The sequence below is a fragment of the Pipistrellus kuhlii genome, unplaced genomic scaffold (genome assembly GCF_014108245.1).
Source record: "Pipistrellus kuhlii isolate mPipKuh1 unplaced genomic scaffold, mPipKuh1.p scaffold_m20_p_7, whole genome shotgun sequence".
Classification (NCBI taxonomy): Eukaryota; Metazoa; Chordata; class Mammalia; order Chiroptera; family Vespertilionidae; genus Pipistrellus; species Pipistrellus kuhlii.
The window spans coordinates 48,905,743-48,933,195 of record NW_023425573.1 but is presented as its reverse complement, the minus strand read 5'-3'; the positions used below and the strand labels follow the sequence as shown (position 1 = coordinate 48,933,195).

The window sequence follows — 27,453 nt, the reverse complement described above, 5'->3', positions numbered from 1 at the left end:
ACTAAAGTTGTCCTAAAGGATAAGGAGGCTTTGGCTGAGTAAACAGGGGAGATACTTCAAGTCATAAGCAGAGGTTCGGAGCCAGCATGGGAGGGATGTAAAGTCAGAGGTACCAGCCAGAAGAAGATGCTGAAGGGAGACCAAGCCAGAGGGAGATGCAGGCCTTGTTTGGGGAACCCAAATGAGGAGTCCGAGTCCTGCATGCAGTGGGGATGAAGGCAGGGCAGGGCAGGTTTGGGCTTTTAACCGCATTCTTCCTCAGGCAGCAGATGAGGGTTGATTGGAAGGGGATGAGCCCAGCATCTGAGAGGCCTATGAGGACTTCAGGAGTCTAAAGATAACAGCTTGAGCTCCATCAATAATAGAAGAGGTAGATGGTGCAGAAGAGGAACAATTAGAGAAATATTCATGGTCAAGGCATGACAAACTAGTGTGAAGAGTGAGAGACTAGGAGGAACTGAGCTATTATACCTCAAGAGACTGGACATTGCAACACCATCAGGTAGATGCAAGAGTGCTTGAGGTCAAGGTGAAAGAAAGATTGTGCCGGAGGGCAAATAAACGGGAGCATTATTTATAATAGAGCATTAGTGGGAAATACTGAGTGTTCATTGGTAGGTAAATGATTAAATAAATGGCAGTATGCTCACCCAATGAAAGCATATACATGGTTAAAATAAGTGTATTAAAGCAATCTATAGCAACATGGGTAAATCTTCAGAAATATTCTGATACTATTTTTATAAAGTTTTTAAATATGCAAGTTGAGGTTTTTAATTATTTTCGACATATGCATATGCAATAAAGTTAAAAGTTTTCATTGGAATGGTAATAGATTCATGATAATTGTTACAGGATGGGGGATTGGAGAAACTGGGATTGGAGGCTATAATCTAGCTTTGTGTCTTTAAAAAGAAAGTAACTTGAAACAAAACAATTAATATTTAAATAAGCTGGATGGTAGATACCTAGATGTTGTTTTATAATTGCTATGCTATTTGTCATGCTTGAAATATTTAAGTATTTTTAACAACTTTTAAAAAATATATATTTTATTGATTTTTTTTTTACAGAGAGGAAGGGAGAGGGATAGAGAGCTAGAAACATACATGAGAGATGAGAGAGAAACATTGACCAGCTGCCTCCTGCACACCCCCTACCGGGGATGTGCCCGCAACCAATGTACATGCCCTTGCCCGGAATCGAACCTGAGACCTTTCTGCAGACTGATGCTCTATTCACTAAGCCAAACCGGTTTCGGCAACTTCTATTTTATTTTTTCAAAATTAATCCCTTGCCTCCTGGCTTTCACTATGAAATCAGAGTTACAGGTTCTGTCAGCTACAATTCAGTAACACTTGGGAATGTAGCAAGCCATCATGAATCTAATATTTCAAGGGAATTAATTTACTCTTAAAATATTGGGTTCACCATACAGCACCCTGCACTCCAAATAAGATACGAAGCTTACGTACTCGGATTGTGCTGCCTGCCTTAATATTGTTTGAATATTAATGTTTTAACACATCTAGTAAATTGCATATTGATTTATTAGTATGTACTTTCTATTTCTAAAATACTTCGAGACATCTCATCCTTTCACACCAAAAAATAAATTATTTACACCTGCATATATATGTATGTGTGTATATAACTATACAAAATGAAAATTAGAAGCAGCTAAATAGAATTAAAAATATTTATCCTAGAAGGCCACACAGTCACTGGTAACACCAGAGCGCTGCCTTGCGCTCCCTAGGGGGCAGCACAGAGGAGACAGTGGAATTGCAGTCAATGCGTGCCTTCTCTCACTGTCTGATGTTTCGTTCCCGTCACTTTACACTTTGTGTGTAATGTCCACGTGTCTTCTCCCAGTAACACATCTGTGCAGCCAACAAGGTTGCCGACTGGCTGTCATCTCCCCAAGGGGCAGCGGTGATCCAGGAACCACAGCTCACCCTCAGATGTATTCTCTTGATTAACTAGGCAGATGAATGGTGACTTGGTTCTTACATTCTTAATGTGCAGCTTTCTTCTCATTTTCTGTCATAGGAGGACTAGGTCTCTGCTGGAGTTCTGTTTCTGAGATGTTTGTCTCTGGGGGGAACAGTGGCAGGGACTTTTTGAGCTGAGTTTTAGGAGCTTGTAAGATGTTGTGATAAACAGGAAGAAAAGTATATGAAGGTTTCGTGATTGTTTTTCATTTGAGAATAAATCAGATTTATTTGAAGTAGAGCCAGCCTTCACTATGAAGGGCTTTTATGTACTAATTTACCTGATTTATACACTGGATGTGAGTACTAATTTAGATCTTTTCTCTATATTTTTCCATTTCTGTGTGGCTACAGTACTCATTGCTAAGAATACAAGCTGTTTTAAAACATGGACCCTGACCTTGAAAGGAGGATGTTAGTGTTTCCTAATTCTAAAAGAGCTATTTCCCTGAATAGATTATGTTGCTTCCAGTGTAACACTAGCACCAACCTCATATTTCTTTTCTGGAAACAGCTGCCAATAGCTTTTAGGCTTTAAGAAGTCTTTTCTGGCCATACTTGTAGGGTAGGTGGAATTGCGAATTCTTTATGACTCTATCATTTATGACTCTAACCCTAACAATTTATTCTGATATGTGGACTGATTACTTATGACATGCTCTCTTCAAAAATAGTCTTTACTTTGGAATAGGTGTGGTCTGTGTGTAAACACCCAATTGCCACGTTTTAAGGAGTTGGCCCAGAGGACTTCAGAAGTGAGTCCAGTTCAAAAGGCTAGATGTCAGCCAAGTTTAATGTCTTTATAAACATTATCTAACTAACATGAAACTACCGAGTCATAATAATAAATCTAGTAGAGTTGCGTGTATATAACATCAAAAGATCTTTGAGCTCTTTCATTAACTCTTCCTCAAGCCAAGTACTCATAAGCTATCTTTAAATTACAGAACCACAAGGTTGGAGGGGAACCCAGAATTCATGTTGCCCAGTTAGCCATGGATCCCATGTACAGCTTTCGCACAGTCACTGCCCATTATGTGCTTGAACCCACAGGGACAGGGAGCTCATTTCTTCATGAAATTAAGGCTGAGCATCAGGGTTATTCAAAAGCAACAAGGAGACATTAAGTGTGACTTGAGAAGACGAGGAAGATGTGCCCTCAGGAGCTCATTTTGCTAAGCAACTGCCCTGAAGGAGAAGACCTATTAGCCCCATCTACAGGTGGCTGACATCTAACCAGCCTCCCTTATATCTCCTAAGCAGGAAAGTGTGTCCCCATCTGAAGCGTCCTCATTAAAATATGTGTGTTCCAAAATGGGTGGCCAGGTGTATGTGACCCTGTCACCCAGTGCTCCATATCAGCTGCCCATCTCTGTAAAATCCCCTTTGTAAATAAAACAATATCCTTCCCAATTTCAGTGTTCTGCTAGTGTCTTCTACAAATTACTGTGGCCCTGGCCAGCCTTGCATGATGCTTGGACTTTGTAGGTATAGCCTAAGATTCGTTTTTGTGGGTTTTTTAAAATATATTTTTATTGATTTCATAGAGGAAGGGAGAGGGAGAGAAAGAAACATCAGTGATGAAAGAGAATCATTGATCGGCTGCCTCCTGCACATCCCCTACTAGGGTTTGAGCCCACAACCTGGGTATATGCCCTGAATGGGAATCAAACTGACTTCCTGGTTCATAGATTGACTCATCCACTGAGCCACACCAGTTGGATGCCTAAGAGTTCTTCTGTGCAAATTACATTCAACTTAGGATCATGGTGTTATGATGCAGAATGAACTGATGTGTTCACAATATTGTACTATTTGAAGAAATTACTATCTCTTTGAAGCCAGGTGTTCTATTAACCTTAATATTAAGTAATTCTACCTAATTATTAATCCACAGCCTTTTCCCCTAGTTCCCTTTGTTTCAGTTTGACATTTTTATTGTACTTAAATGGAAAAAAAAAAAAAAAGCTATTTCCTTTGAAAGATGCCTCACCTTTGCTTTAAATTTAATGACTGCCCAGGGCCTATATTTTGTCCACATCTTTATGCAGGGAAATAAAAGGAAAAATGTTTTGCCAAGTATATTTTTCAAGACAGTTGGGCTGTCGCTGTTAATTAAACAGTTCCCTAATATGTAACATGATATTTATGTTTTCTTCATTGTGTTGAACATTTCCAGGTTGAAACCTCATGAACGAATTTTTTTTTTTTTAGTAATTGTTAATATAAGTGGGTGCTCAGGAAGAGATTGCTTTTTTAAAAAAAAAAAAAAAAAAAGGAAGCATAGGTACTTGAAAGCTGGATGAAGTATGGTTTTCCCCATTGGATTATAAGATGGATAAAGGCTGAGCCACAGACTGGATGGAAAGTAGGAACATCTTGTCGCTAGAAAAGAACTCATTTGTTTTTGATGGAACAAAGGAACTCATTTGTTCTTGTTGAACTCATTTGTTCAAGATAATTAAATAGTGTTCCTAAGCTAGGAAATGTGAGTTTCATGTTTTTAAGCATCCGAAAAGCATCATTTTTAAGACTATAGAAATGGAAGATATTGCACAGAATCTGGAGGCCTACCTTTTAATGAAACAAATGTCCCCAAACTATCACATGTCTCTTACCACCATTAACACTGGTGTCAAATACCAAAAAGTAGCCTTTGTTCTTGAATAATAATAATAATAATAATAATAATAGACTTTTTTAACCAGTTAACTGCCACGATATTTTGAATTTAATTTAAAAAGCTCCATTGCTTGCGTCTATAGACGCTTATGGCATACAAATGGTTCAGGTGGCAGTTATATTCATATTATTTCCAATTTAGTAAGTGATTAGTCATCCATATGGCTAAGTAAAACATCTCTACACATTTATTTAAAAAATTTTGGATGCCAGCAGTGGATTCCAGATACTATGCAGAACATGAAATGACGCATACTCCTTCCTGGTCATTAGCTCCTGTTTCTAATTAGACAGTAGATAAATAAGAAAATGAGTCAGGCACTCAGGAAGGGCAGGTGGGCAGGCTAAAGTTCAGCAGACAGCAGAGCATCCTGTAAAGAGCCAGGGCTTAGTGGACATGCATTTAGCCTTTTGGACTGTTACCTGCCATGGGAGAATGAAACAATTTACTGAACATGACCCCTTGACCTAATTAGTATGCCATTAAAACAGTCATTTGTTCTCTGATTCAGAGAGGAGTTGTTCTGTTAGTTTCTATGCTGCCTTTTCTGGGCCACTTGATTTTCAGGAGCTACCTGGGTAGTTTTCACAAATTTAGCAATATCGCCTTCCAATTCCCAGCGCAAGTCAGTAAGATCTTTACCATTTGGCCCACTTTATAAAAAAAGAGCAATAGAAATGTGTGCTCTCTTTTTTACTGAGCATTTCAAACCATAAAAATTGGTACTAAATAAAATGATAAACAAAATGTAATAGCAACAAGAAAAACGGTTTATTATTAATAGATAACTCCTAATTCAGTCATAGAACTTTGAGCTGGAAGGGACCCTAAATAAGTCCTCTGTCTTGCCCTGCACTCCCATACAAGAGAGGAGAAATGGGATCCAGAGACTGAGTCCAGGCCGGGCTTCTGGCATGCAGGTGGAGCTCTTCCTTCCCTGCCTCTGTCACTGCCTGCCCTGGCCATCCCCAGGCTACCGACACGTGCAGGGCAGGCACAGAATCTGAGGTGCCCGTTGTCAGGTGTCATTTCCTTGTTCTTTTAAATTCCCACCAGAAAGGTACCACATACCTCCTTTGAATTTTACCTAGTAATATAGAGAAGTATTGTTTAGCTTGGCCACTAGTGCAGCAACTTCAAACTAGTGATCGGGTGTAATCACAAAGCTTCATATTGCTTAAAAACGTGGGAATGTGACATGGAGTACAACCTTCTGTCTGTGTGGGGACTTCTAAATGTTGAGCAGAATGATGCCGTCAAGTGGGGAGACTCAGAGGCCCCCTGTGATCTCAGATGGTCAGCCATGGGTCAGAGTAGGTTTCCCAGCACAAGAACAGTCCCATAATGCCACACTCCCTCGGTAGACCAGAAAGCCAGTAAATGCACAATTTATGAGGGCCCCTCATAAACATCTAAAAAGATGTCCAAGAGACCCTGATTCAGGTCCCTCAAGTTCTTTTTTTTAAATATATTTTATTGATTTTTGTACAGAGAGGAAGGGAGAGAGATAGTTAGAAACATCAATGAGAGAGAGTCATTGATCAGCTGCCTCTTGCACACCCCCCACTGGGGATATGCCCGCAACCAAGATACATGCTCTTGACCGGAATCAAACCCTGGGCCCTTCAGTCCCCAAGACGACGCTCTATCCATTGAGCCAAATCGGTCCCAGCGTCCCTCAAGTTCTTTGCAGCGTTTAGTCTGTAAGTTCCCAAGGCTTGGGACTGGAGACACTCTTGTCTCTAAGCTGTGAATACCAAACAACGAGGTTGATGACTGAGTGCAATTACAGATGAATAAGCACATTCCTGGGAGAGGTAAAAGTCAGCACGGAACAGTATAGATGCTACTTCTGTGTCAGGAGCTGAAGTAACCTGAAGGACTACTGGGTGGCCTGGCTGCTGCCCTCTCGCTACCTCTGCAGCAGAGCGATGCTCTCAGGGGGATTTCCCCTGCTGTGGCCTGTTCCCTGTTAGTATTGACAAACTGCCCTGACAGATAGACTGTCCTGTGCATCCCTTACAGGCAATCTCTGCCAGCATTTTGGGATTGTAAGCTGGTTTATTTGCCGTGTAAATGCCTTCCCAGGGTATGTGGGACTACACTATGTCATTAATGCTCTCAACCTACCCATGGAAAACCACCTAGAATGAAGATGTTCAAATGCAAATGTGAATTTATAAAGGGATCTCTAAAAATTGATAGATCTTTTCAAAGGTGCTGTGATCCATCTTTACACCTGAAAAATCACAGGAACATAGGCTAGCCCTCATGTTCTTCAAAGACTAAAGATCTATCACTGGTGTCCGTTAGCTGGGGAAAATCTAAACAGCAGGAGCAAGCCCCTTCAAATGGAGTATGTGGGCCGGGCCCCACAGCACAGCATTTGTGGCTTACACAGGTCTTCAGTGCCACACAGCCAGCTCCTGGGAAGCTTCCTTTCCTCGGATCACCTACGTCCTACAGACTCAACTCACCACCTCTTCTGAAACCGGAGTGGTGACCGCTGTGACCCCAGCTGGGGCTAAGTCAGCTTTCCTTGCCTGGCATGGATTATGCATTAACTGTGCAGCACCCAGGTGATCAGGCAAGGCTCACGGGCCAGACTCTCCACTGCCGAGGAGACCAGCTATGCCAGACAGCAGGGGACTCAGCAGGCAGGCCCATCCTCCCTGTGCCACTGGCTCTAACAGAGACGGACATGGCAGCAGGGAGGACGAAGGAGCCACGCGCCAGGCCTGTAAGCCAGGAGCAGGCCTGCACGTTCACTGTTCTGAGAGTCGCTCGCATTGCAGGAACCTCTGCTGAGATGATAGCATCTTAGGAACCCCGGGAGTGATGCTACAACACTGTGACTGGTTCTCCTCATAATTTATCCAGAGCGAAGTGTTCCTGTCACTGAACACAATACTTTTCCCCAGTATCATCATAATTGCTTTCCCGTTGTTTCAGTTCCATTTCAGTTTCATGATTTGTTCACAGCCTTCCAGTACTGGTGGAAAGCCTGAAGCCACAAATGGCAGGCATTTTTTATTGCACTGCTCCCTTCCCACCCCTCTTGGATTGCCTCGTTTCTGCTACAGCTCATATTCCCACACATGCCAAACAGCTGGCTCAGCTTTGACGCCACCCTCAGCTTGCATCAGGCTCCAGTTCTTATCACAAGTGCTCCCCCTCCCTCTTTGCCTTCCCACAGCACTCCTTCAGAGCCTCATCACATCCCCCCTAAACTGCTGTCCTGGGACATAGGCTTGGCGCCTCCTCCATCAGCCTCGCTGCCATCCCTGGAATGACACCTGTCTCTTCCACACCTCCCCACCTGCCAGTCAAACTGCTTCCCCATTCTCACCTGCGAGGCCAGCCTCAAGGCTCCCCATTCTCTCTTCTCCCCCTGGTCTGGTCCACCTGGAAGGTTCTCCCTGCCCCCCACGCTCCATCCCAGATGTGGTGGTCTCCAGTCTTGCCAGACAGGTTCCCGCACTCAGGAAAACCTGCAGGGAAAGGCAGCATGGTGTTGGGGAGTGAGTAAGTGTGAGCTCAGGTCAGACCCACATGTTTCCTTCCAGTTCTGGCCCCAAGCAAACCACCTCTCCCAGTACCAGCTTCCCTGGTGTGAAAACACCTCTGCTTGGGGCTGTCTGTGCGTGCCTGGCACGAGCGATGAGAGAGCCGTGCTGTTGCTCATCCTGTGCTCGGGTGCTTTGATCCACTGCCTTGTGTTGTCACCATGGCGAGGCCTTCCGAGGATCAGCCTGCATGTCTGTCTCCCTTAGAGCCAGTGGCACAAAATGAACAGTGCCTCTACCAGCGCTTTCCACTAGAAGTATAACACACGAGAACTAATTCTGAACTTCCTAGTAGCCACATTAAAAGGGAAGAATGGATTATTTCTTTTAATAATTAGCCTCTTTAATAACCCAATAACTCTAAATCGCTTTGCCTTATAAGCAGTATAAAAATTATTAATGGATGTCCATAATTTTTTTCTGGTAACCAGGCCTTCATAATCCAGTGTGTATTTTATGTCCACACCTTTGGACTAACCACATTTCAGGTGTTCAGTAGCCACCTGTGGCTGACAGCTACTATATTTACTGCACATGTGGGTCTATGCTAGGCTGGGTAAAAGTAACTGCATCTATTATAAAAGGCATGAGATACGTGACTTTGATGGACAGGGATGCAGCTGGCCATACTGAGACAGAGTCTAGTAGCCACACTTACCAACAACACGTCACCAAAGTTCGTAAAAACCATACTGGGGTTAGGGGAGAGCTTCAGAGAGAAGAAATGGTAACGTGTTTTTTGCTAGATCCTCAGTGTTTCAGCCAGAGACATATAGGGAATGTCTTGGAGTCAGGTGCCAGGATCGAGGGTGGCTTATTGCCCTGATTTGTCATCCACAGTCTGAGTTTATGAGATGCACACACTCTGGCCCTCGGATGCAATCTGCAGTCTTAAATTACATTTTAAGTATTAGTCTGATGTTTCTACCTCCATTTATCAAGACTGCTTGCAGGGTGGGCACACACGGCACCAGCCTGTTCCAAGAAGTCCACAGATGCACACTTGCCAGGAGGGGACCAGTGCATCTATCAAGCGTCCTCGGCCCTGGGCTGGTAGGGCATGGTTAGGACGGTGACTTGTCATGATGTTCACTCTGTGCCAGGAACTGTGGTTGCAAGACCTATTGGTCTGTTGTCTGAGTAGATACTCCCTACACCCTAAGGCTTGAGGACATGAGCTTGCCTCATGGACATTGTGGGAAAGAGCGTAACCAAAACAAGAATGTCAAGAACAGAGACTGAGAATGAGGGTAGCTTGTGAATGGAATTGTAGGGTCATGTCTAGAGGTGATATTTGAAGTGCACTCGGGCTTTCTTTTATTTTTCCTTTTGTGATGACCAAGAATTCTTGTGGGTCTTTGTGGGGGTTTTTCATAACTAGAAAACTGGAAATACCATGTAAAAGTTAATCTTTTTTTATTTCTTTCATACCAGAAAAAAACAATTGTTTAGGGCATTATGTATGTGTGCAACCAGAGAAATTGCATTTTCCAAATGTTCTTTGTTTGACTTTTAATGTTCTTTAAGAAATAGATTTTTTTAAATAGTGCCATTATTTTAATTAATCAGTTAAGCCAGTTTCTAATTTGACTATAAAATTATCAGGTGGCTGTTAGAATAAGCTATAAAGCCAGTTTTAAACATGAGCTCTTTGGAAATTCTGCAGCACGGGATTTGTGTAAAATGGTATTTTAATTACTTTTATTCATTCTTTGTGGGGGAAATGAACTTTCATCTCTCCTGGAAATGTTTCATTATGGCTGTTGGCTATTTGTTGTGTGTACCTTTTCCTATGGTAGAGAATAAGCAGCATTTTCTAAAATAATAGGCATTAAATTCGTTAGGATCTTTTCTATTTTTTAATTTTTTTTTTATTGTTGTCAGCATTGCAGATGTCCCCCAATTTCTCCCCATTAGTCCCCCTGCCCTTCACCACACCATTGTGTGTGTCCATTGGCTATGCATATCCTAATATATAAAAAGCCAGGGGCCATCATGACCAAAACAATTGATCAGACAACCGAATAGCAGGCTGCATGGGGCGCATGGGGCGACAAGGCCAGCAAGGGGGTTACTGAAGGACGACCAAACGACTGAACAGCAGGCTGCGTGAGATGGCCAGGCCCACAGTGGGGGAGGGGGAGGCATTACTGAGTGACCAGGCTGGTGAGGGGAGGGCAGTTTGGGATGACCTGGCAGTTTGGTGTGACCAGGCCATCAGGTGGGGGCACTTCGGGGGGCAATCAGGCAGGCAGGCAGGTGAGTGGTTAGGAGCCAGTGGTCCCAGATTGTGAGAGGAATCCCAGATTGAAGAGGATGCAGGCTAGGCTGAGAGAACCCCCACCCCACCCCACTCCCCATGCATGAATTTTTGTGCACCGGGCCTCTAATATGTATATAAGTTCTTTGGTTAATCTTTTCCCGTCCCCCTTTATCCCACCCCCACCCCCTCTACACACACACCCCAGATATATGTCAGCCTGTTCTCTGCATTGATGCCTCTGGGCCTGTTTGGTTCATCAATTTATTATGTTTATTTGATTCCACAGCCTAGTATTTTCTAAATTAGTTTGTATATTTATATTCTTAGTCCTCACAACAAATAGCTAATTGTTTTAAATTAAATAAAACCTCAAGCATTCTAAACTAAATTATATTTTATTTTTAATTTTCTCTTTGGGAACCAGGAGATCATGTGGTGTGCTGTTAAGTATTTTTAAAGCAATTTTTACATTAGAATGTTGGAGCTAAAGGTTTATCATGATGATGGAAAGTGCTCATCCCACCACTCTGTACTTGCTCATCAGCCTTTCTACCTCTGGGAGTTGGTGTATCTTCTATTCAATATGTACTTCTCTGGCAACATTCTTCCTGACCCATTAAATGAAGCCCTATACAGACTTAAGTGAAGAGAACACTGTTTTATTACTACCTTAGTGGAGTAGAGTGTACACAGGTGTTATTAGCTGGCCTTAAGAATTGTGCTTTTTACTTTTGAGTAGAAAAGCTAAATTAATGCACCCATAACCAAGGCTTTTACGTTTAATTGAACCTTCTACATTCAATATCGATTCATTAGAACAGGTTATTTTGGCTTTCCATAACCTTATTTTTGAAATAGAAAGTGAGGAAGAAAAGCCAATATCTTAAGATTTGCTTTGATATTTGAAATGGCCAATTAAATCCACACCAAATGTCCTAGCCCTTTGTGCTGTGCGGTAAGGTGCAGGAAGGCTGGGACCATATAACTTACAGTGCAGATGGCAAAGCTGTCTTTATGTGGGTCCCTTGAGTGCCACAGACTCAGCAAAAATTTAAAACAAAACAAAATATACACACGTTTTTTTTCTGGTTAAGAATAATTTTGAATATTTTTTTTTGAAGTTGCAAAAATGAAAGCTTGACTTTTCCACACTATTACTGGTACACTGGTTTTATAATCCATAATTCAACTCAGTTGACCAAAAGGTAGCATAATCACCTTGTCTACTGAAGGGTTACATATTTTTAGCAATTTATTTATAATTGGACATCACTGATCCTTTCTTGTTAGAAGTTTAAGGAATGGGAAGTTGGGCATGTTGATTTAAAGAGATGGAGCAGCAATGGGATTCTTCTATACCCACAGCTAAAATTGTCTAACAACCATCTGTTTGAGTCTTCATGTGAAAGGCAGGCAAAACTATGCTGGCAAGTTACCTTAAATATCCAGAATTTTGTTCTAACCTTCTCTTCATAGAACTTAAAGACAGTTGTGAATGCAAGGGAGGTAATATTTAATAGCCAAGTTTGACAGTCAAGGAAATAAAGGGGAAATCCAAAAACAAATAGAATATAAATTGGATCGATCAACAAATATTTTTGAGTAACTGTTATATTCCCTGCATATGTGTAACAAGACATAAAAGTAGAGTGGTAGAGTTTTGTTCTTCAATATATTTGCCTAATAAAATGTAAATTAAAATTAAATTTAGAAATACTAATGTTTATCATCCTTTAAAATACCATGTAAAATTTCAAGCCTTGCCCATCTGCTGTGGCTCAATAGTTGAGCATTGGCCCATGCACCAAGAGGTTGATGGTTAGATTCCAGTCAGGGCACATTCCCATATTTCAAGCTCAATCTCCAGTAGCAGGTGTGCGGAAGGCAGCCAATCCATGATTCTCTTTCATCGAAGTTTCATTCTCCCTTTCTTTTCCTCTCTCTAAAAGTCAATAAAAACATTTTAAAATTTCAAGCCTGCAAAATAAATGGGAAGTTAATTTTGTGCAGCTTAACTCCTTAAAGTATTATATGTAAAGCACACAATTCCTAAGACAGTAAGAAAACACAAACAGCAAATGGTCATTATTCTTGTTTATATTGATTTATGGACATTGATGCTCTTCAAGCCCATGAAGATGTAAAGGCTAATAGTAAACTGTAGGATAACATCTACACTAGTTCTAAATGCCAAGTAAGAAGAAAAAAAAAAAAAAAAAAAAGCAGTACAGAATTCTTGAACCTACACAGAAAATCATGGAAAATTGCAAATCTGAGAAATGGCCTTTTACCAAAAGTAGGTCTTAGAAGCAGCCAGGAGTGGAGGCAGGACCCATGAAAAACAAGCTTTTCTGCCAACCATCAAAGAACTGCTCAGCCTCAACTCCAAGCTCCAACGTACTAAAGAGCCACCCCCTTAGTCGTATTTTCACCTGAAGTTTGTGACTCACGCTGTCTAATTTTCTGCAGAGAGAGCTAATTTTATACCCGGAGCCTATGTTATGATAGGTTTTGCTTTCTGCAAGCCTTACCTTGCTGTTAACGTTGCTGGGAATTTTGTGGAGTGAGGAATTTGAAAGCTTTGACAGAAAGAGAATGTGCTCCGATGGCATTAGGAATCACATGCCATAAAACTGTCAGCAGGGACGGTTATGAAATGACCCTTGTCCACCAGAGCCTGGACTCTGGCCCTTCGCTGGCCTGTGGCTGGCTCTCCCCCGGCGGCCCCATCAGTGCCCTGGGAGGAGTATGGTTGGCCTTGTTAGCAGGAAATGTTAGAGTTCCATTCATGGCACCCTTCATGCCTTGTCCCATTCTGTCTTCTGTCTTGCTTCCCATCTCTTGTTATTAGGGTCTGCCAGGCCTCCAGAGACTCATCTTTAACTCCCAGGCCCCTTCTGTGGTTATCAGTCCTCTGATCCTTTTCCACTAAGACAGTGCTATTCAAATGTCTGTGGGACCCAAGACCCTTTTTAAAACAGAAACACCCAAAGAAACCCAATCTTGAAAGATTAGTATGGAGCCACTCTGGGTGAACTGGATGGGGATCATGAGCTCAACCCCCATCACTCCCCCGTTCCTCACAGGGCCCCCCCGCCTGAGTCCACCAACGCCCAAAACCAGGTGGCACAGTGTAAAGCCATTTTGTGTAGAAACGTACAGCCCACATTTTCTCAGAGTCCATGGAGGACTCGCTCTGCCTGTGGAATTTTAGTTTGGTCCATAAGCACAGGTAGGACCTCCCTGCTGAGTGCCACCTCTGGCTGCACAAGCAGTGATCTGTCCTGGAGGGAAGAGCAAGGTTTCAGAGACCACGCAAGACTCTTGCCCCTCTTCCCACCCACGTCCCTCTCCAGGCCTGACTAGATGGGCTCTGCTGAAGCAGAGGTCCTAAAAAGCTGTGGTTCTGGTGGGCTCTCCAGCTGCAAAGGGGAGGAGCAGAGGGAACAGGGAAGCCCAGGTATAGGAGCCAAAGCCATGTGAAAGGGCAGAGGAGCAGGCACCGTGTGGAGTAGAACACAGGACCCACAGGTTTTCCCAGGGTGGAGCTGACCTTTCCCTCCACCGCATCCTCACAGCCCCCAGGTGGCCGGGTCAGGGCAGGCTTTCTTTCAGGCAAGGGATGGTCCTCTCTTGCTGAATCAGCAGAGTATTGCTGCACTACCTTCTTTCTAGCTCTTTGCTTTTACCTCTCCTTCCTCCAAAAAGAAAAAAAGGAAAAAAAAAGTTTTTGTCAGCTCTCTGGACCATCCTCCCTCATAAAGGGTCCTGTGCTGTTTCCGGGCTGGCTCCTGGGTCCTTGTTGCTGGCCCATACTCTTGCTCAGTCACGTTCTCAAGCCTGCCCTGCCCCCACAGACGTGGCAGATTTTGCTGACTCCTTCCCCTCGGCCGGCCAAGTGTTGAGGGTTCTGAGAGCCGGTGCAGACTTGAGCAGCTCGCCAAGGGATACATCAGGCATGCAGGGTTCTAAGGACCACTTCTCTTCCGCCTCCTTCCCTCTTACTTAGGAAAAGGCATTGAATTGGAAATGACATTAGAGTAGATGTAATCTTGAATTTGCTCTTAGAGTAATTATTAGAAAATATGTGTGCTACAATAATAATTTAAGCCACCTCATAGTTGACACAGATATGAAGATAATCTAATGTGCTTACAATTTTGATAGCATTCTAATAAACTACATTCTAGGTCTTTAGTCTTAGCAATCTTGTTATCAGTTACAGTATGGTGACTTAATTTCTTGAGGTTCACCTGTATCCAAGCAGAGTGGCAGTGAGTTGTACTTCTAAAACACATGGTAAAAAAACTCTTAAAGTGGAAATAGAAATAGCCAAACCTTATCTAAATAAATATGAAGTAAAGGTAGCCACCCTCTGTGCCATTAAAGCTACTGCATTAAGTGTGAGTGTCCCAAAAATAAGAAGAGAAAGCATGAGAGACATGTCAGTCTTTTGAGAGAGAGAAAAAAAAATTACTCCAAGTTCTAAAAATGGTTTGTCTCATAGAACATTGAAAGAAAGGGAAAGGGCAATGAATGGCAGTTTTATAACAATCATAGATGCGTTATATTACGACCTGTGACTGGATTGTGCCCTCACCTCATAGAGCAACTCATTTGCTTTGCAAAAGCCATGGTTATCTTGCCTGATGGATACGTAGGCTCTAAAACCTGAGAGAAGGACTGTCCCAGCTTTGTAACAGTGCCAGGAGCTCGCCTATGTTTGTTCGACATTTATCATGGCCCCAGCCCAGCCTGGATGCAATAGATTAGGTTTAGAGCAGACTGGGTTCACATCAATTAGAGCTTTATGTTTATTTCGTCACTAAAACTGCGGCATCTTTCATGATGTGATGTCTAAAATCTCATTTTTTAGGAGTTCTTTGGAATTTATCCTCATGTGATGCTGTAAAGATGACAATCATTCGAGATGCTCTCTCGACCTTAACAAACACTGTGATCGTTCCACACTCTGGATGGAATAACTCTTCTTTTGATGATGATCATAAAATTAAATTTCAGACTTCACTCGTTCTGCGTAACACAACAGGTTGCCTGAGGTAAAGTCTTTATCTTTTTTTTTTCTAATGAATTCAGTGATTAAATCATAGGAGGGTTTCATTTATTTTGTTGACACCTACCTACATTTTCAAGTTTGTTTCAAAATGTAGGCCACTATATTTGGTTTTCCTGTGAAGAAAACACCATGAGCTCAGACTAGGAGCCTGAAAGACATTATCTTATAAATGACTCCTCTGTGATTTAGTCAAAGGGCCTTTCAGTCTGAAATTCTGCCAAAATTCCTGCGCTTTCCACTTGACCAGCATTTTTCTGGTTATCACATCCTGATTCCTAATGTTGTAACTTGGTTTTTAAGTTCAAAATGTGATTGTTAAAGCATTTTTGTTTTCAAAAGAGTGCAAAGAGGTGTGTGGTTTAAACCATCATTGGGTTTGGTTTTTGTAAGGAAATGAAAACATGCCCAAATAGTATTTTCCATCATTATCTTTAGCATGTAGACTCCATAAAGCCTCCCTTAAGTGTAAGCAGTATTGCTCTTTAGTTGCCATTCACACTCATGAGCTCAATTTCTGCCCAGTTTCCCTGGCTTACAGTGCCCGGGACAGAGCAGCCTGGTGACGATGAGAGGGGGCTCTGGCTTCAGGCACCTGGCTTCCCATCCCACTCTGAGTCTCAGTATCCTCACCTTTTTGGGACAATAGTACCACCTCAGAGTTGTGAAGAATCAGCTTGTGTAAAGTGCTTAGCGTTCCAATAGTATGTGACACAGTGAGCGCTATTAGATGCCTGAACATCTCTGCAACGGAGAGCTTGGGAGAGGCAGTGGGAGGCCTGGCTGCTGCCCTGAAGTCTTTCGCTGTTGTGACAGGTGACTGCGGGCCCCCTCAAGGATGGCGGATGGCAGGAGTCAGGATCCTGGAGAACAGGCCGGCTCCCAACTCGGATGCCTGTCTAAAGACAGCTCCTATCACCTACTGGTCATTTGTGGGAGTGGCATCCCACTCTCCCGCACCTGGACCCAGGGGGGCTGCGATTACTCTTCAGCCAGCCAGCCAGCCAGACTTCCAGGAAGGCCCTGGGGCAGGACACACGCCCGGGCTCTCCAGTGCTTCATGGTTATAAACATTTGTGAATGCCTTCCTTGTGGAATAGAAGAACAAGATAGACTATTGGGGAAGACAGACAAACAAAAAGTCACAGTAGATGCCCATTAAAAAATAGGGTGGTGTCAGAGTTTTTAGGTGACTGTTTTGAATATCAGATGGTCTCTCCAAGGAGGTGAAATTTAAATCAAACATCTGAAAACCTTAAGAAGCTATCCATTTGAAGGTGGGGCGTCAGGAGGACGTGAGTTTGAGGGTTTGAGGCTGCAGTGATGCTTAGGGTAAAGACTCAGGCAGGAACGGTCAAGGCGCAGAGTGGAATCAGATTATGTAGGATTTTTTAAAATCAAAGACAGAGTTTGCACTTTATTCCAAGTGCCATGGGAAACCATCAGAGAGTTGACTCATGGGAGTGATGGACTGGTTTCTGGCTGTGATGTGGAGAACTGAGTGTGGGCAACATAGAGACAGAAGATGAGGCTGTTCAGTGAGGAGGATAAACCCCAAAATCATTAACTGAGGAGGATAAACCCCAAAATCATTATCTTAGGAGGTTAGAAAGTGGCAAGCCACATGTGCAAGAGGGAAGGTTACAGTGGCCTAGACCAGGCACTGGGGAGAGGTAGGCAGATGGGGTGTTTCATGGAGGGAGAGCTGGCAGGGTTTGCTAGTGTACTGGATATCAGGGCAAGGGAAAGGGACGGTAGAAGGATAGCGCCTAGCTCTCTTGCTGGAGCAACTAGGAGCACAGAAGTGCTGTGGGTAAGTCAGGGAGGATAAAGGGTGGAGGGAGAGCAGGTGAGAGTGTTGGCCACGTCCATTAGGTGGCTATGTCTAATTAGGTCCTTATGCAGTAGTATCCTGGAAGCAGTTGGATTAAGTGGGTCTTGAGTTCTAGAGAGAGGCCAGGCTAACTATCCACGTTTAGGAGTTAGGGGTCCATAGGCTATATGAAAGCCAAGGAGAGAAGGAAGGGCCACCTGTGAGAGAGCAGAGATAAAGGCAAGAAGGGATCAATATAGCCCGGACAGTCCAGAGGGACCCACTGGCAGAGAGGCTGAGAAGGAAATGCAGCAAGATGAGAGGAGAACCAGCCGAGAGGGGCCAGGAGCTTGTGAAGGAATGCAAGAGGCAGCTGCTGAATTCTGCTCAGAGGTGACAGGAAGGACCACAGGTGGCATTACCTTTCTGGCCCCAGAAAAATAAAGATGAAAAGGAAAATCTTAAGATTTGCAAAATCTCAGAGTTAGCCAAAGATCTTGTAAATGGGACATAAAAATTTTTTTCTGATTTGGTATCAATTCATGAAGGCAAACTGATATCAAACATTTCAAAATGGATAAGACCTAAAACAATTTTCAGGTTTTTAAATAACTGAAAGATTATAAAAATTACAGCATATGCAAATGTGCATATTAAACTTGAATGTTTATAGAAAAAAATGCTGCTTCCTGTGCTCATTGAGAAGTGTTCATGGCCACCTGCTATATGCAAAACATAAGGGTCGCAGGGACTGGAAGGACCTTCAGGCCTAACAAGGCGGGTAATGCGAGTCTAAAACAACAAGCATGACTGACAAGCACTGGGATTTATGTGGCAGGCACTTGACTAATTGCTTTATATGCAGCAAATCATCGCTTCTTCACAACAACCTATGAAATAGTTACTATTATTCTCCCCTTTTACCTATGAGGAAACTGAGGAGGATAAACCCCAAAATCATTATCTTAGGAGGTTAGAAAGTGGCAAGCCACATGTGCAAGAGGGAAGGCTCAGATGCTCCTGCTCTCTTCTTTTTGTGTGGATATGGGGAGACAGCTATTGTGAGCTCTCGGAATGTTAAAATGTAAGCCCCAGAATGTCTACTCAGAACAAACCTTCATGGCCACCGTCTTCTCTCAGGTCACTGAGGTAAGGCTCCGTGGCTGTCAGTGGGTCGATCTCAGCAGCTGCCTGTGTCTCTCCATTTAGGAACCTCAGCTCTGCAGGAGAGGAAGCCCGGAAGCAGATGCGATCCTGTGAGGGGCTGGTGGACTCACTGCTGTACGTGATCCACACGTGTGTGAACACATCCGATTACGACAGCAAGGTCAGTGCCTGCCTGGCCGTGGGGGGGTACGATGGCAAAGGACAGCAGCTGCCTGACACCACTAGTTGCAAGCCATTGATTCTTTCTGGAATTCCTGAGCCTCTTCTTTCATTAGGCTACTCTCCAGATTAAAGGGGGGAAAGGGGAAGGGGATGATCTCTAAAAATTATAAGTTCACAAGGAACATGACGACTTCAGAAAGTAGCCCCAGAACAGGGAAAACTGAGTGACTCCATGTGATAAAGGACCTAGCAGTTGCAGGGTCCTGACTTTCTCTGTGGCTCCCTGAGCCCTTTTTTTATTTTCCCTACTGCTTTTCCCTCCAATTCTGTATTCCTCCTGTATTCCTCCTGCCAGAACACCTGTATTTGAGTATCTACTGGATAAAAGTTCCTAGCCAGGCACTGTAACCCCTCCGTACACCCACAGCCCGGCTCCAGCACCAACTTCAGGTGCCTCTCTTTCATCCCAGTCTTGGCCCTTCCCCTCCCTCTAATATCAGGATGGTCTGTTCCCAGCACGAGCTCCTTGTCCCCCTCTCCTGAATCTCCATCCTGGCCTTACCACAGGCATTCTGCTCTTTAGGAGCAGGGACTGAGGAAGGTCGGGAGAAACAGCAGGAGGGACTTAAAAGTGTCAGGAGTTCAAGGCCAGCTGGAGACTTGGTGTTCACCGCAGGCAGAACCAGGAGAGCCCATAAGAAGTCCTTGGGTTGTAAATATGGGTCTGAGAGAGAGAAGAAGAATGATGAGTGGTGGGCTCAGAGAGAAGATGAGGATGGCCAGTTTTTATTTGAGCCTTATTGAACCAGGAGATGTGCAAATGAAAATGAAGGAGAGAGCAGTGGGAAGGGAGTTTGCTGAGCCAAAGCTGAACTTGATTTTAGGCACTCTCAGCGAAGTGACTGTTGGCCTCCCAGTTAGAGATGTGATACAAGCTTTAGGAGCAAAAGACCAAGTACAGAAGGCAGCTTCTCCACAGAGAAAAGACATCATGGAACTTTGCACAGAGAGTGGCGAGAGTTGGGAGGTGGAAGGAGACAAAGATGGGACTTGGGGGGAGGGCAGTCCCCAGAGAGGGTTGATCACACCTGTTGTCATGATGATGACTTGGTGAGGCGTAAGGTTCTGGCAACTCAGCTGCATTTGCCACTGCAGCTGCCCTGAAGCAGAAATATTGGGCACTTTCTCTCCCAGGGTCTTGCACATTTATTTGCATGAAATCAGATCCTCAGATGTCCTGGATGGCTCTGCATTCTGTCCTTTGGGTATTCTGTACAAGTTCTAGAATCATAATTCTTCCCTTAGACTGTTTTAGGTTCCTGTAAAAAAAAAGACAACTCTTTCATATTCTACATTGATTTAATATTATTGGCATTCAGTACAGAAGCAGTTTGCACTGATGTGCTGGGATAGTTTTAATTATACGCTGTGTTGGGTTTCAGACCGTGGAGAACTGCGTGTGCACCCTGAGGAACCTGTCCTACCGACTGGAACTGGAGGTCCCTCAGGCCCGGCTGCTGGGGCTGAACGAATTGGATGACTTACTAGGCAAAGAGTCTCCCAGCAAAGACTCGGAGCCAAGCTGCTGGGGGAAGAAGAAGAAAAAGAAAAAGAGAACGCCACAAGAGGATCAAGTTAGTATTTTACTTAACTTTTGTTCTTCTGGGAGTAAGAAATCACATGTTGGGTGAGAAAAATAGTATTTTCATGATACCGTTGTTCTGTATAGCTAGAGCTGAGCCCTTCAGAGAGGGGTGTGTTCCGATGTTGTAGCTTGTGTTCACTTTGCTTCACCTAACGTGTGCTCTCTTTCAGTGGGATGGAGTTGGTCCTATTCCAGGACTGTCAAAGTCCCCCAAAGGGGTTGAGATGCTGTGGCATCCATCGGTGGTAAAACCATATCTGACTCTCCTAGCAGAAAGTTCCAACCCTGCCACCTTGGAGGGCTCTGCTGGATCTCTCCAGAACCTCTCTGCTGGAAACTGGAAGGTAGGCATCTTCTGCCTGTCCACACTTCCCATCTCTGCAGTCACGTCCGCAGCGTTGGTGAAAGGAACATGGTTGTCCAGAGTCTGGAAAGGGAGACATAGCAGCTGGCTCTGGGGATCCGAAGATGAGTATGGTGTGGCCCAGCAGACAGAGCAAGTCAGGGCCATGTCAATGTCACAGCTTGTGTGTGCTGCAGGGTCTCGGTGGGGAACATCCATTCTAGCCCAGCAGGTGAGGGAAAGACCAGGAGAGGGGAGACCAAGAGGCAAGCACTATTTTCTAGAGGGGTGGAAACTCCTACTTCTGTTGGCAGAACTAAGCCAGCAGAGTCTGAGGTTGGATGCAGAGGGAGTGACCCAGAGTAAAGGGACGAGAGAAGGAAAGTTGGTCTCAGGTGAGGGAGTATGAGTGGAGACTGCAGGCTGGAGCATTTGCAGGCAGGGCATGGAGTGGCCTTGGTGGAGCCAGGCATCGAGAGCAGGTGTGACTGCCAAGCTTTAAGAGCTGGGACCTGACCCGCAGACCAGAGGCATCACCGAAAGGGGATAAGTAGACAAGTGGCACAGGCCGACGGGGGGACTATCAGATAGAGCCGTGTGGAAGGTGAATTAGCAGAAGAGGAAAGTAGAGGCTGGGTTTACTGGGGAGCAGGCGAGAGATGCTGAGGGCCTGCAGTAAAGCTGGGTTTGGGCAGCGATGCAGCGAAGGAGAGGGGCCCCTACTCCTCTCTCAGGTGCTCACAGAACATGCATATGGTGAGTTTCCACATGTCTTTGTTTCCACATATGACTTCTTTATGAGAATGAAGGTGGTTTCCTGCCATTACTATTTTAAGCATAATGAATACCAACTTTTAAATACATCAAAACTTTTAAATGTCATCTAGCAACTTTGCAGACAGTCCTTGTCGGAAACATTTTCATCCTCTAGGAATGTCCTGACAAGTGTATGTTAGTAGAGTTACTATAATGCTTGTTTTTGGCTACCTCCTCCACCACTACTTCCCAAATGAGAATCTTTTGGCCACTGTTTTATCCATGAGAGTAAAAAGCATTGCTAAGCCTGCAGCCAGCTGCTGTTATGAATATATACAGAAAATTGTGGGCTAGTGCTAAGCCAGTTTGTTTATTTTGTTATTGTTTTTAATTAAAGTCCTAATAGCTTAGCATCTAAGTATTGGCTCTGGAGTCAAAACCCTCAGCTTTGAATCCTAGACCCTCCACTTACTAGCTGGGGTCTCAGTTAACCCTGTCCTTGGTTTCCCCATCAGTAAATGGAGACAATACCTACCGCATGAGGTGGTTGTGAGGATTAAAGGAGATTATAAATGTGGAGGACTTACGACAGTGCTCAGCATATAATTATGTATTCATAACATTTCTGTTGGTGACTCAGCAGTCACCTCCAGCTTGTGAGTTAAGGATCATTTGATGATAATTTTAAAAAGATATAGTAATTAAAAGAGGTGTGATTTAAGTTCTGTAAAATTTCATTTCTGGGATCATTTAGTAAATGAAAGTTAGTTGGCAAACTCATTTAAAATATGAACAGCATCTAAAATAGTAAATCAAGATATTGGACCCTTGTTAAGAAAACCAGGTAATCATGGCTACCGAGGTTAGCCAGTCAGAGGCTGTTTGGGGAGCAGTGATGACCAGAGCTCTGAAGGGGGGCGCTCTGGGCTGTGCTGAGCCGTGGTCTCCGCGGGAGACAGGTGTTGGCTCTGTTGCCGGCGTCAGAGCGAGGCTGATAGAGCTGCCGGCCCTGCAGCAGTCATGCGCTCTGTTTCCTCTGGAGATTTCACTGGGAAAATAGGAGTTTTTTGTTTTATATGAAGAATGTCAATAGGATCTTTGAAATGCATTTTTTCCTCTTATTTATATTATTGAGATAATCTGTGCTGTTGGTATTCAGGAGACTGAGTGGTCAATCACATATTTTAGCGTTCAAAATAATACAAAGGGCTGGCAGATCGTCCTCAGGTCTTGACCACAGCAGTAAAGTATTAGATGTTTAATGAGCAGCATTTTTCAATTACCCTGAATTTTAAAAGACAGTTTGCCTTGGTAAAAATGTCAATGAAAGCTCAAAACAAGATTACAGGCCCATTTTCAAATGTTACCTTTTTCTGATTTTTTTGGTGTTTCCCTGATAACTTGGTGTTCATTTCCCATTCCTGTGGTGCACAGACTGACTCATCATTCAGACCTGCAAAAGGCTTGGATTGTAGATTTTAAAAAGCAGCAGCAGCTGACTAAACCTTGAATGAGAAAGCATTTTACACAGGAATATGCTTACTTTTTACCAGCATACATGAGTTGTGTTGCTCAGTGTTTCTGGAAAATTCATTTTCTTCGGAGACAGGGATTGTTCCAAGGAATCTCTCTGAAAGGTTTTAAACTCTAAATATTGTTACAGACACGAAAGAAAAAGCATGACTTGATGGAGACAGGCCCTCCTTTAATGCACGCTGATCAGTTATGCCTCTGCCATCTATTTATAGCCTCTGGACCTGGCTTGGGTCCAGCTGCAGAGAAGATCGAGATTCTTCCTTAATCGTGTTTATGTGGCTGAGGCAGCCAGTAATCACTGCCTTCTCTTTTCTGCACAGTATCTGGCAGATGGTGGTTTGAGATGTTCAGGCTTTGGGATTTCTTTATAAATCGGTCATCCCAGCCTATCTTTATCCCAAACTATGATTTTTCTCTTTACTGACACCACAGATTTAATCTCCAATTGGAAAGAAAACATTTAATCTATTAGTTCATCATTTTTAGGCAACAATAGCATCTAAGAGCTGAACTCTGTTCTATTTTACTAATTGCCTTGTTTTTCTCATTAGTTTGCAGCGTATATCCGGGCAGCCGTCCGCAAAGAAAAAGGGCTCCCCATCCTTGTAGAGCTTCTGAGAATGGATAACGACAGAGTGGTTTCTTCTGTGGCCACTGCCTTGAGGAACATGGCACTGGATGTTCGAAACAAGGAGCTCATAGGTAGGTTCTGGCGACCAGGTGAGCTACAGGGAGAGAGGAGAAGTAACTACAGCGCTTATAAAACTCTTTTTATTTATACAAATATGACATTTAAAATGCCTAGCATCGTGGTCCTGTTTTCTCGGCAGTTTTGGGTACCCTGGCCAGCTTTTCGTTGTGACCATTCCTTTTCATCAAGAGGCAGGCTCATTAATTAAACCTTAATCAGAAAAGCTAGCATTTTCCATTATACTTTACAGCACTACTTAATAGAGTTGATGTCTTTGTTTACTAAGAAAGGTTCATTTCTTGAGCATCAAGAAAATGTTTAATTCTCTTTTCCTGACTTGAGACTAATAGTACCCATACTACAATCTTCCTACGTTAAAGTAAAAAAAGAAACCACATGAAGGTTTGTGGCCTTTCCCTCTCGATCTGGGTAAATGCTCACCCTTAGGCGGAGCAGAGTCACTGTCCCAAGGCCATTTCCCCCTTGGGCAGGGTCAGGCGAGGGTCAGGCAAGTGAAGCACTCAGTACATTTAGGAGGCGTTTATCCTCACATCCACCCAAGCGTAGGGTTGGCCCTTGCATGAACCTGAGAATGAGCAGCTCTTCAGGTTATGCACCCTGGTCGGCTTAGCTCACTTGCCTCCAGTGCAGTGCCATATCCCAAGCAGAGAATGGGGTAAAGAAAAGACCAGAGACTCTCCCAGACTTAGGTGAAGTCCTGGCTCTGCTGCTCACTGGCTGTGGAACCTGGAGGGTCCTGTATGGAGCCTCTGGGTCTCAGTGCCTTCTTCCAAGTTGAACTCTCCCTCAGCCATCCCCTGAAAGGGAGCTGACGATGCCTGCTCCCCTCGCTGTGGATCTGCTGTGCAAATGAGATGAGAGGCGAGGCAGCTGCTTATGAACTGCCAAGCTCCACGCCAGTCCCACAGCTGCTGACAGTTCAGGAGAGAGGCAGGGGAAATTTCACAAGACCCTGTGTGGATTCGTGAATATATATTGAAGTAATTAAAACACACCTGCCATTAGAGAGGGAGGGAGAACGAGTTAAAGTTGGGAAGAGAGAGAGAGAACAAGGGTAGTAATGTTTGCTTTAAAGAGTTGATGTGAGCATTCAGTGGCACACTTGTTGTTCTAAATTATCGCCTAGATTACCCTACTCTCAACACCCCGTTTCTTTGAGCCACATCATCCCCCCAGAGAGGAAAGGAGCCTCTGTTCCTGCAGTCTAGCGTGAGCCTGCTTCCAGCAGATGTGTCATAACTTACTTCCCACACTTCCTTAAGAGAAATCCTGTCGGTCCCCAAAGATGTTTTTAGAGTTATTTTGTTACATCTGTATTTGAATTTCTTTTAAAAAGCACAAGTGGTTTGGGAGTTCTTAATGCTGAAAAATAAAAGGTTGACAACATAAACCCAATGGCCTGTCATTCGCCACGGGGAGGAGGCAGGGAGAGCAAAGGGTGCAGGGCCAGCAGCACTGGCCCGAGTGCTCCTGGAAAGGGAGCCTGTCCCTGTACTGAGTCCCCGCCTCCCACTGCGTCCTGTGCTGCCTGTGAACGTCCCACGTCCCTTTTACACTTTGACGGGCACTTTCTCTCTCCACTGATGAGCATTGTTTACCCACCTGGCACTCTTGGACCAGCTCATGAGCCACTTTTTCTTGTTTCCCTATAAAGATTCCTTCCTTCTTTTGAGGTCTGAGTCCCTCCCAGACTCTTAAGTTGCCCAGCACTCCTGTTCCTAAGAACCGTTCCCTTCTCTGACCCTTCCAATCCCTCCTCACATCTATCACCAGCACTAACAGCGGACTTTCTCTTCAGAGACATTTTTACAATTAAAGTTTTGTCACCTGCATACTCACCTGAGTCCAACCAACCCAGCTGTCTGGAGCTGCAGACTCTAATGCAGGGGTGGGGACCCTTTTTCCTGTCAGGGGCCACCTGGATATTTCCAGGCCACACAAGATTATGAACTTCAAAATTAGCATTCTATATTTGGTCAAACATTTAACTCGCCCTAATGCCGTGGCAGGACCAGAGATGATTTTGCGGGCCAACCATCCCACCCCTGCTTGCTTTATCCTAAGAGTCAGGAGTACAATTTGTTTAATGTGGTATCTTAGCAGAATGACAAATTACACGTCGTGGACCTTTCGGTTGTTCATGAGTATTCACAGTCACTAGTGCTCACTTACCATCTGTTCTTAAAAACCACATCTATCTCCAGGCCACCGTGTCACCGCGGCTTTTCCGCTCTGCACAACTGTGTGTGCCACGACTGGCCCTCAGGCGGGCAGTGTGTGCTCAGGGCCTGTCCGCTGCTCACCAGCAAATACAAATAGGGCCTTCACCAAAGCCCTTAATATCCACTCAATTATTAGCTGAGGGGGAAAGCTAAGGAAATATTTACTTGGGCTTCAGTTAATTTCTTTTGTTTATAGTGCAATTATTCCAGTTTGTCACTTGGTAATTGAAATTGGAAAAGCAAGAGATAATCTCTTTTTGGAGAGGAGTACGAGAAATTGAGTTTCTTAAATACCTCAATAGCTAGTGGACTCCCCAGCCTGTCTTACCAAGAACTTTATTATTGTTGAGTTGCTCCAGGGAGATATAGACCCATAATTATCTGATGTCTTCTTTAAAAGAAACGGACATGTTGATATCACTACTGATGTCAACAGCTGCTATGTCCTCTCAGCTTGATAAAAATGTGGAACTCTGCATGGTACAAGTGGTGAGATCCAGGAGAATGTAATGAAGACCCTTGTTTGGGGATCCTACTTTGTCTGGCTAACCCTTATTCAAAGGTCAGCTTTTAGAGCTTTAAGAGGAAGCTGAGGTATTTTTGACGCATGAGAATCTAGTCAAGAATAAAATTTTTTATCATAATTCCTTTATTTCTTAACTGTTAGAGAAAATGGTTGAACTAAACCAACATGATTGGTGTATCCAGTTTTATCCACTGACTTACATTCTCTTTCAGCGATTTACAGTAATGTTTTATTAAATCATTCATTTCTTCATGTGCCATTGCAGTGCATGTTAACTTCCCCTTGTGTCTGTCCTTTTGCCCTTCATGGCAGTTCCCCTATTATCTCCTCTCCCGGTGTTTTGTTTTCATGAGGCTACCCAGCCGCCATCTTTAAAGAACAATAACAAAAACCTTGCACCTTCTGAAAGTAGAATGAAGTCTTTTGCATTTGGCAGGTAAATACGCCATGCGAGACCTGGTCAACCGGCTCCCCGGAGGCTCGGGTCCCAGTGTGCTGTCTGATGAGACCATGGCGGCCATCTGCTGTGCTCTGCATGAGGTCACCAGCAAAAACATGGAGAATGCCAAAGCCCTGGCTGACTCCGGGGGCATCGAAAAGCTGGTGAACATAACCAAGGGCAGAGGAGACAGGCAAGTCTGCTTCTGGGAGCCGAGGTCACAGCCTCACTCCTGGGATCATCCTGTGATAAGGGCCTTTGTCCAAGATATGCTTCCTATTGGAAAGGATGTGTTTATTTCTGCATATTTTTAAATACTCGCCTGAGGATGTTTTTTCCGTTGTTTTTAGGGCTAGTGGAAGGGAGAGCAGGAGGTTGGGGGAGGTAAGACATACCAATTGGTTGCCTTCCACAAGCTGTGGATTGAACCTACAACCCAGGAATGTGGCCTTGACGGGAATCAAATCAAGAGTCTTTGGTGCACTAGCCAATACTTAATCACTGAGCCACGCCAGCCAGGGCTATTTCTGCATTTTTTACAGCGGGTTTGCG

General features: G+C 44.0%; 1 protein-coding gene across 14 annotated transcripts in view; it reads left to right on the top strand.

Annotated features, from left to right (window-relative positions):
• Positions 1-27,453, top strand: part of PKP4 (plakophilin 4) — a 226,363-nt gene that overhangs the window by 185,332 nt on the left and 13,578 nt on the right. For all 14 annotated transcript variants that reach the window (XM_036422341.2, XM_036422339.2, XM_036422344.2 and 11 more), the window contains 6 exons: positions 15,383-15,566; positions 18,603-18,720; positions 20,165-20,356; positions 20,538-20,711; positions 23,554-23,704; positions 26,899-27,094. In XM_036422341.2, the coding sequence (XP_036278234.1) occupies positions 15,383-15,566; positions 18,603-18,720; positions 20,165-20,356; positions 20,538-20,711; positions 23,554-23,704; positions 26,899-27,094 (1,015 nt within the window). The remainder of the gene's footprint in view (positions 1-15,382; positions 15,567-18,602; positions 18,721-20,164; positions 20,357-20,537; positions 20,712-23,553; positions 23,705-26,898; positions 27,095-27,453) is intronic.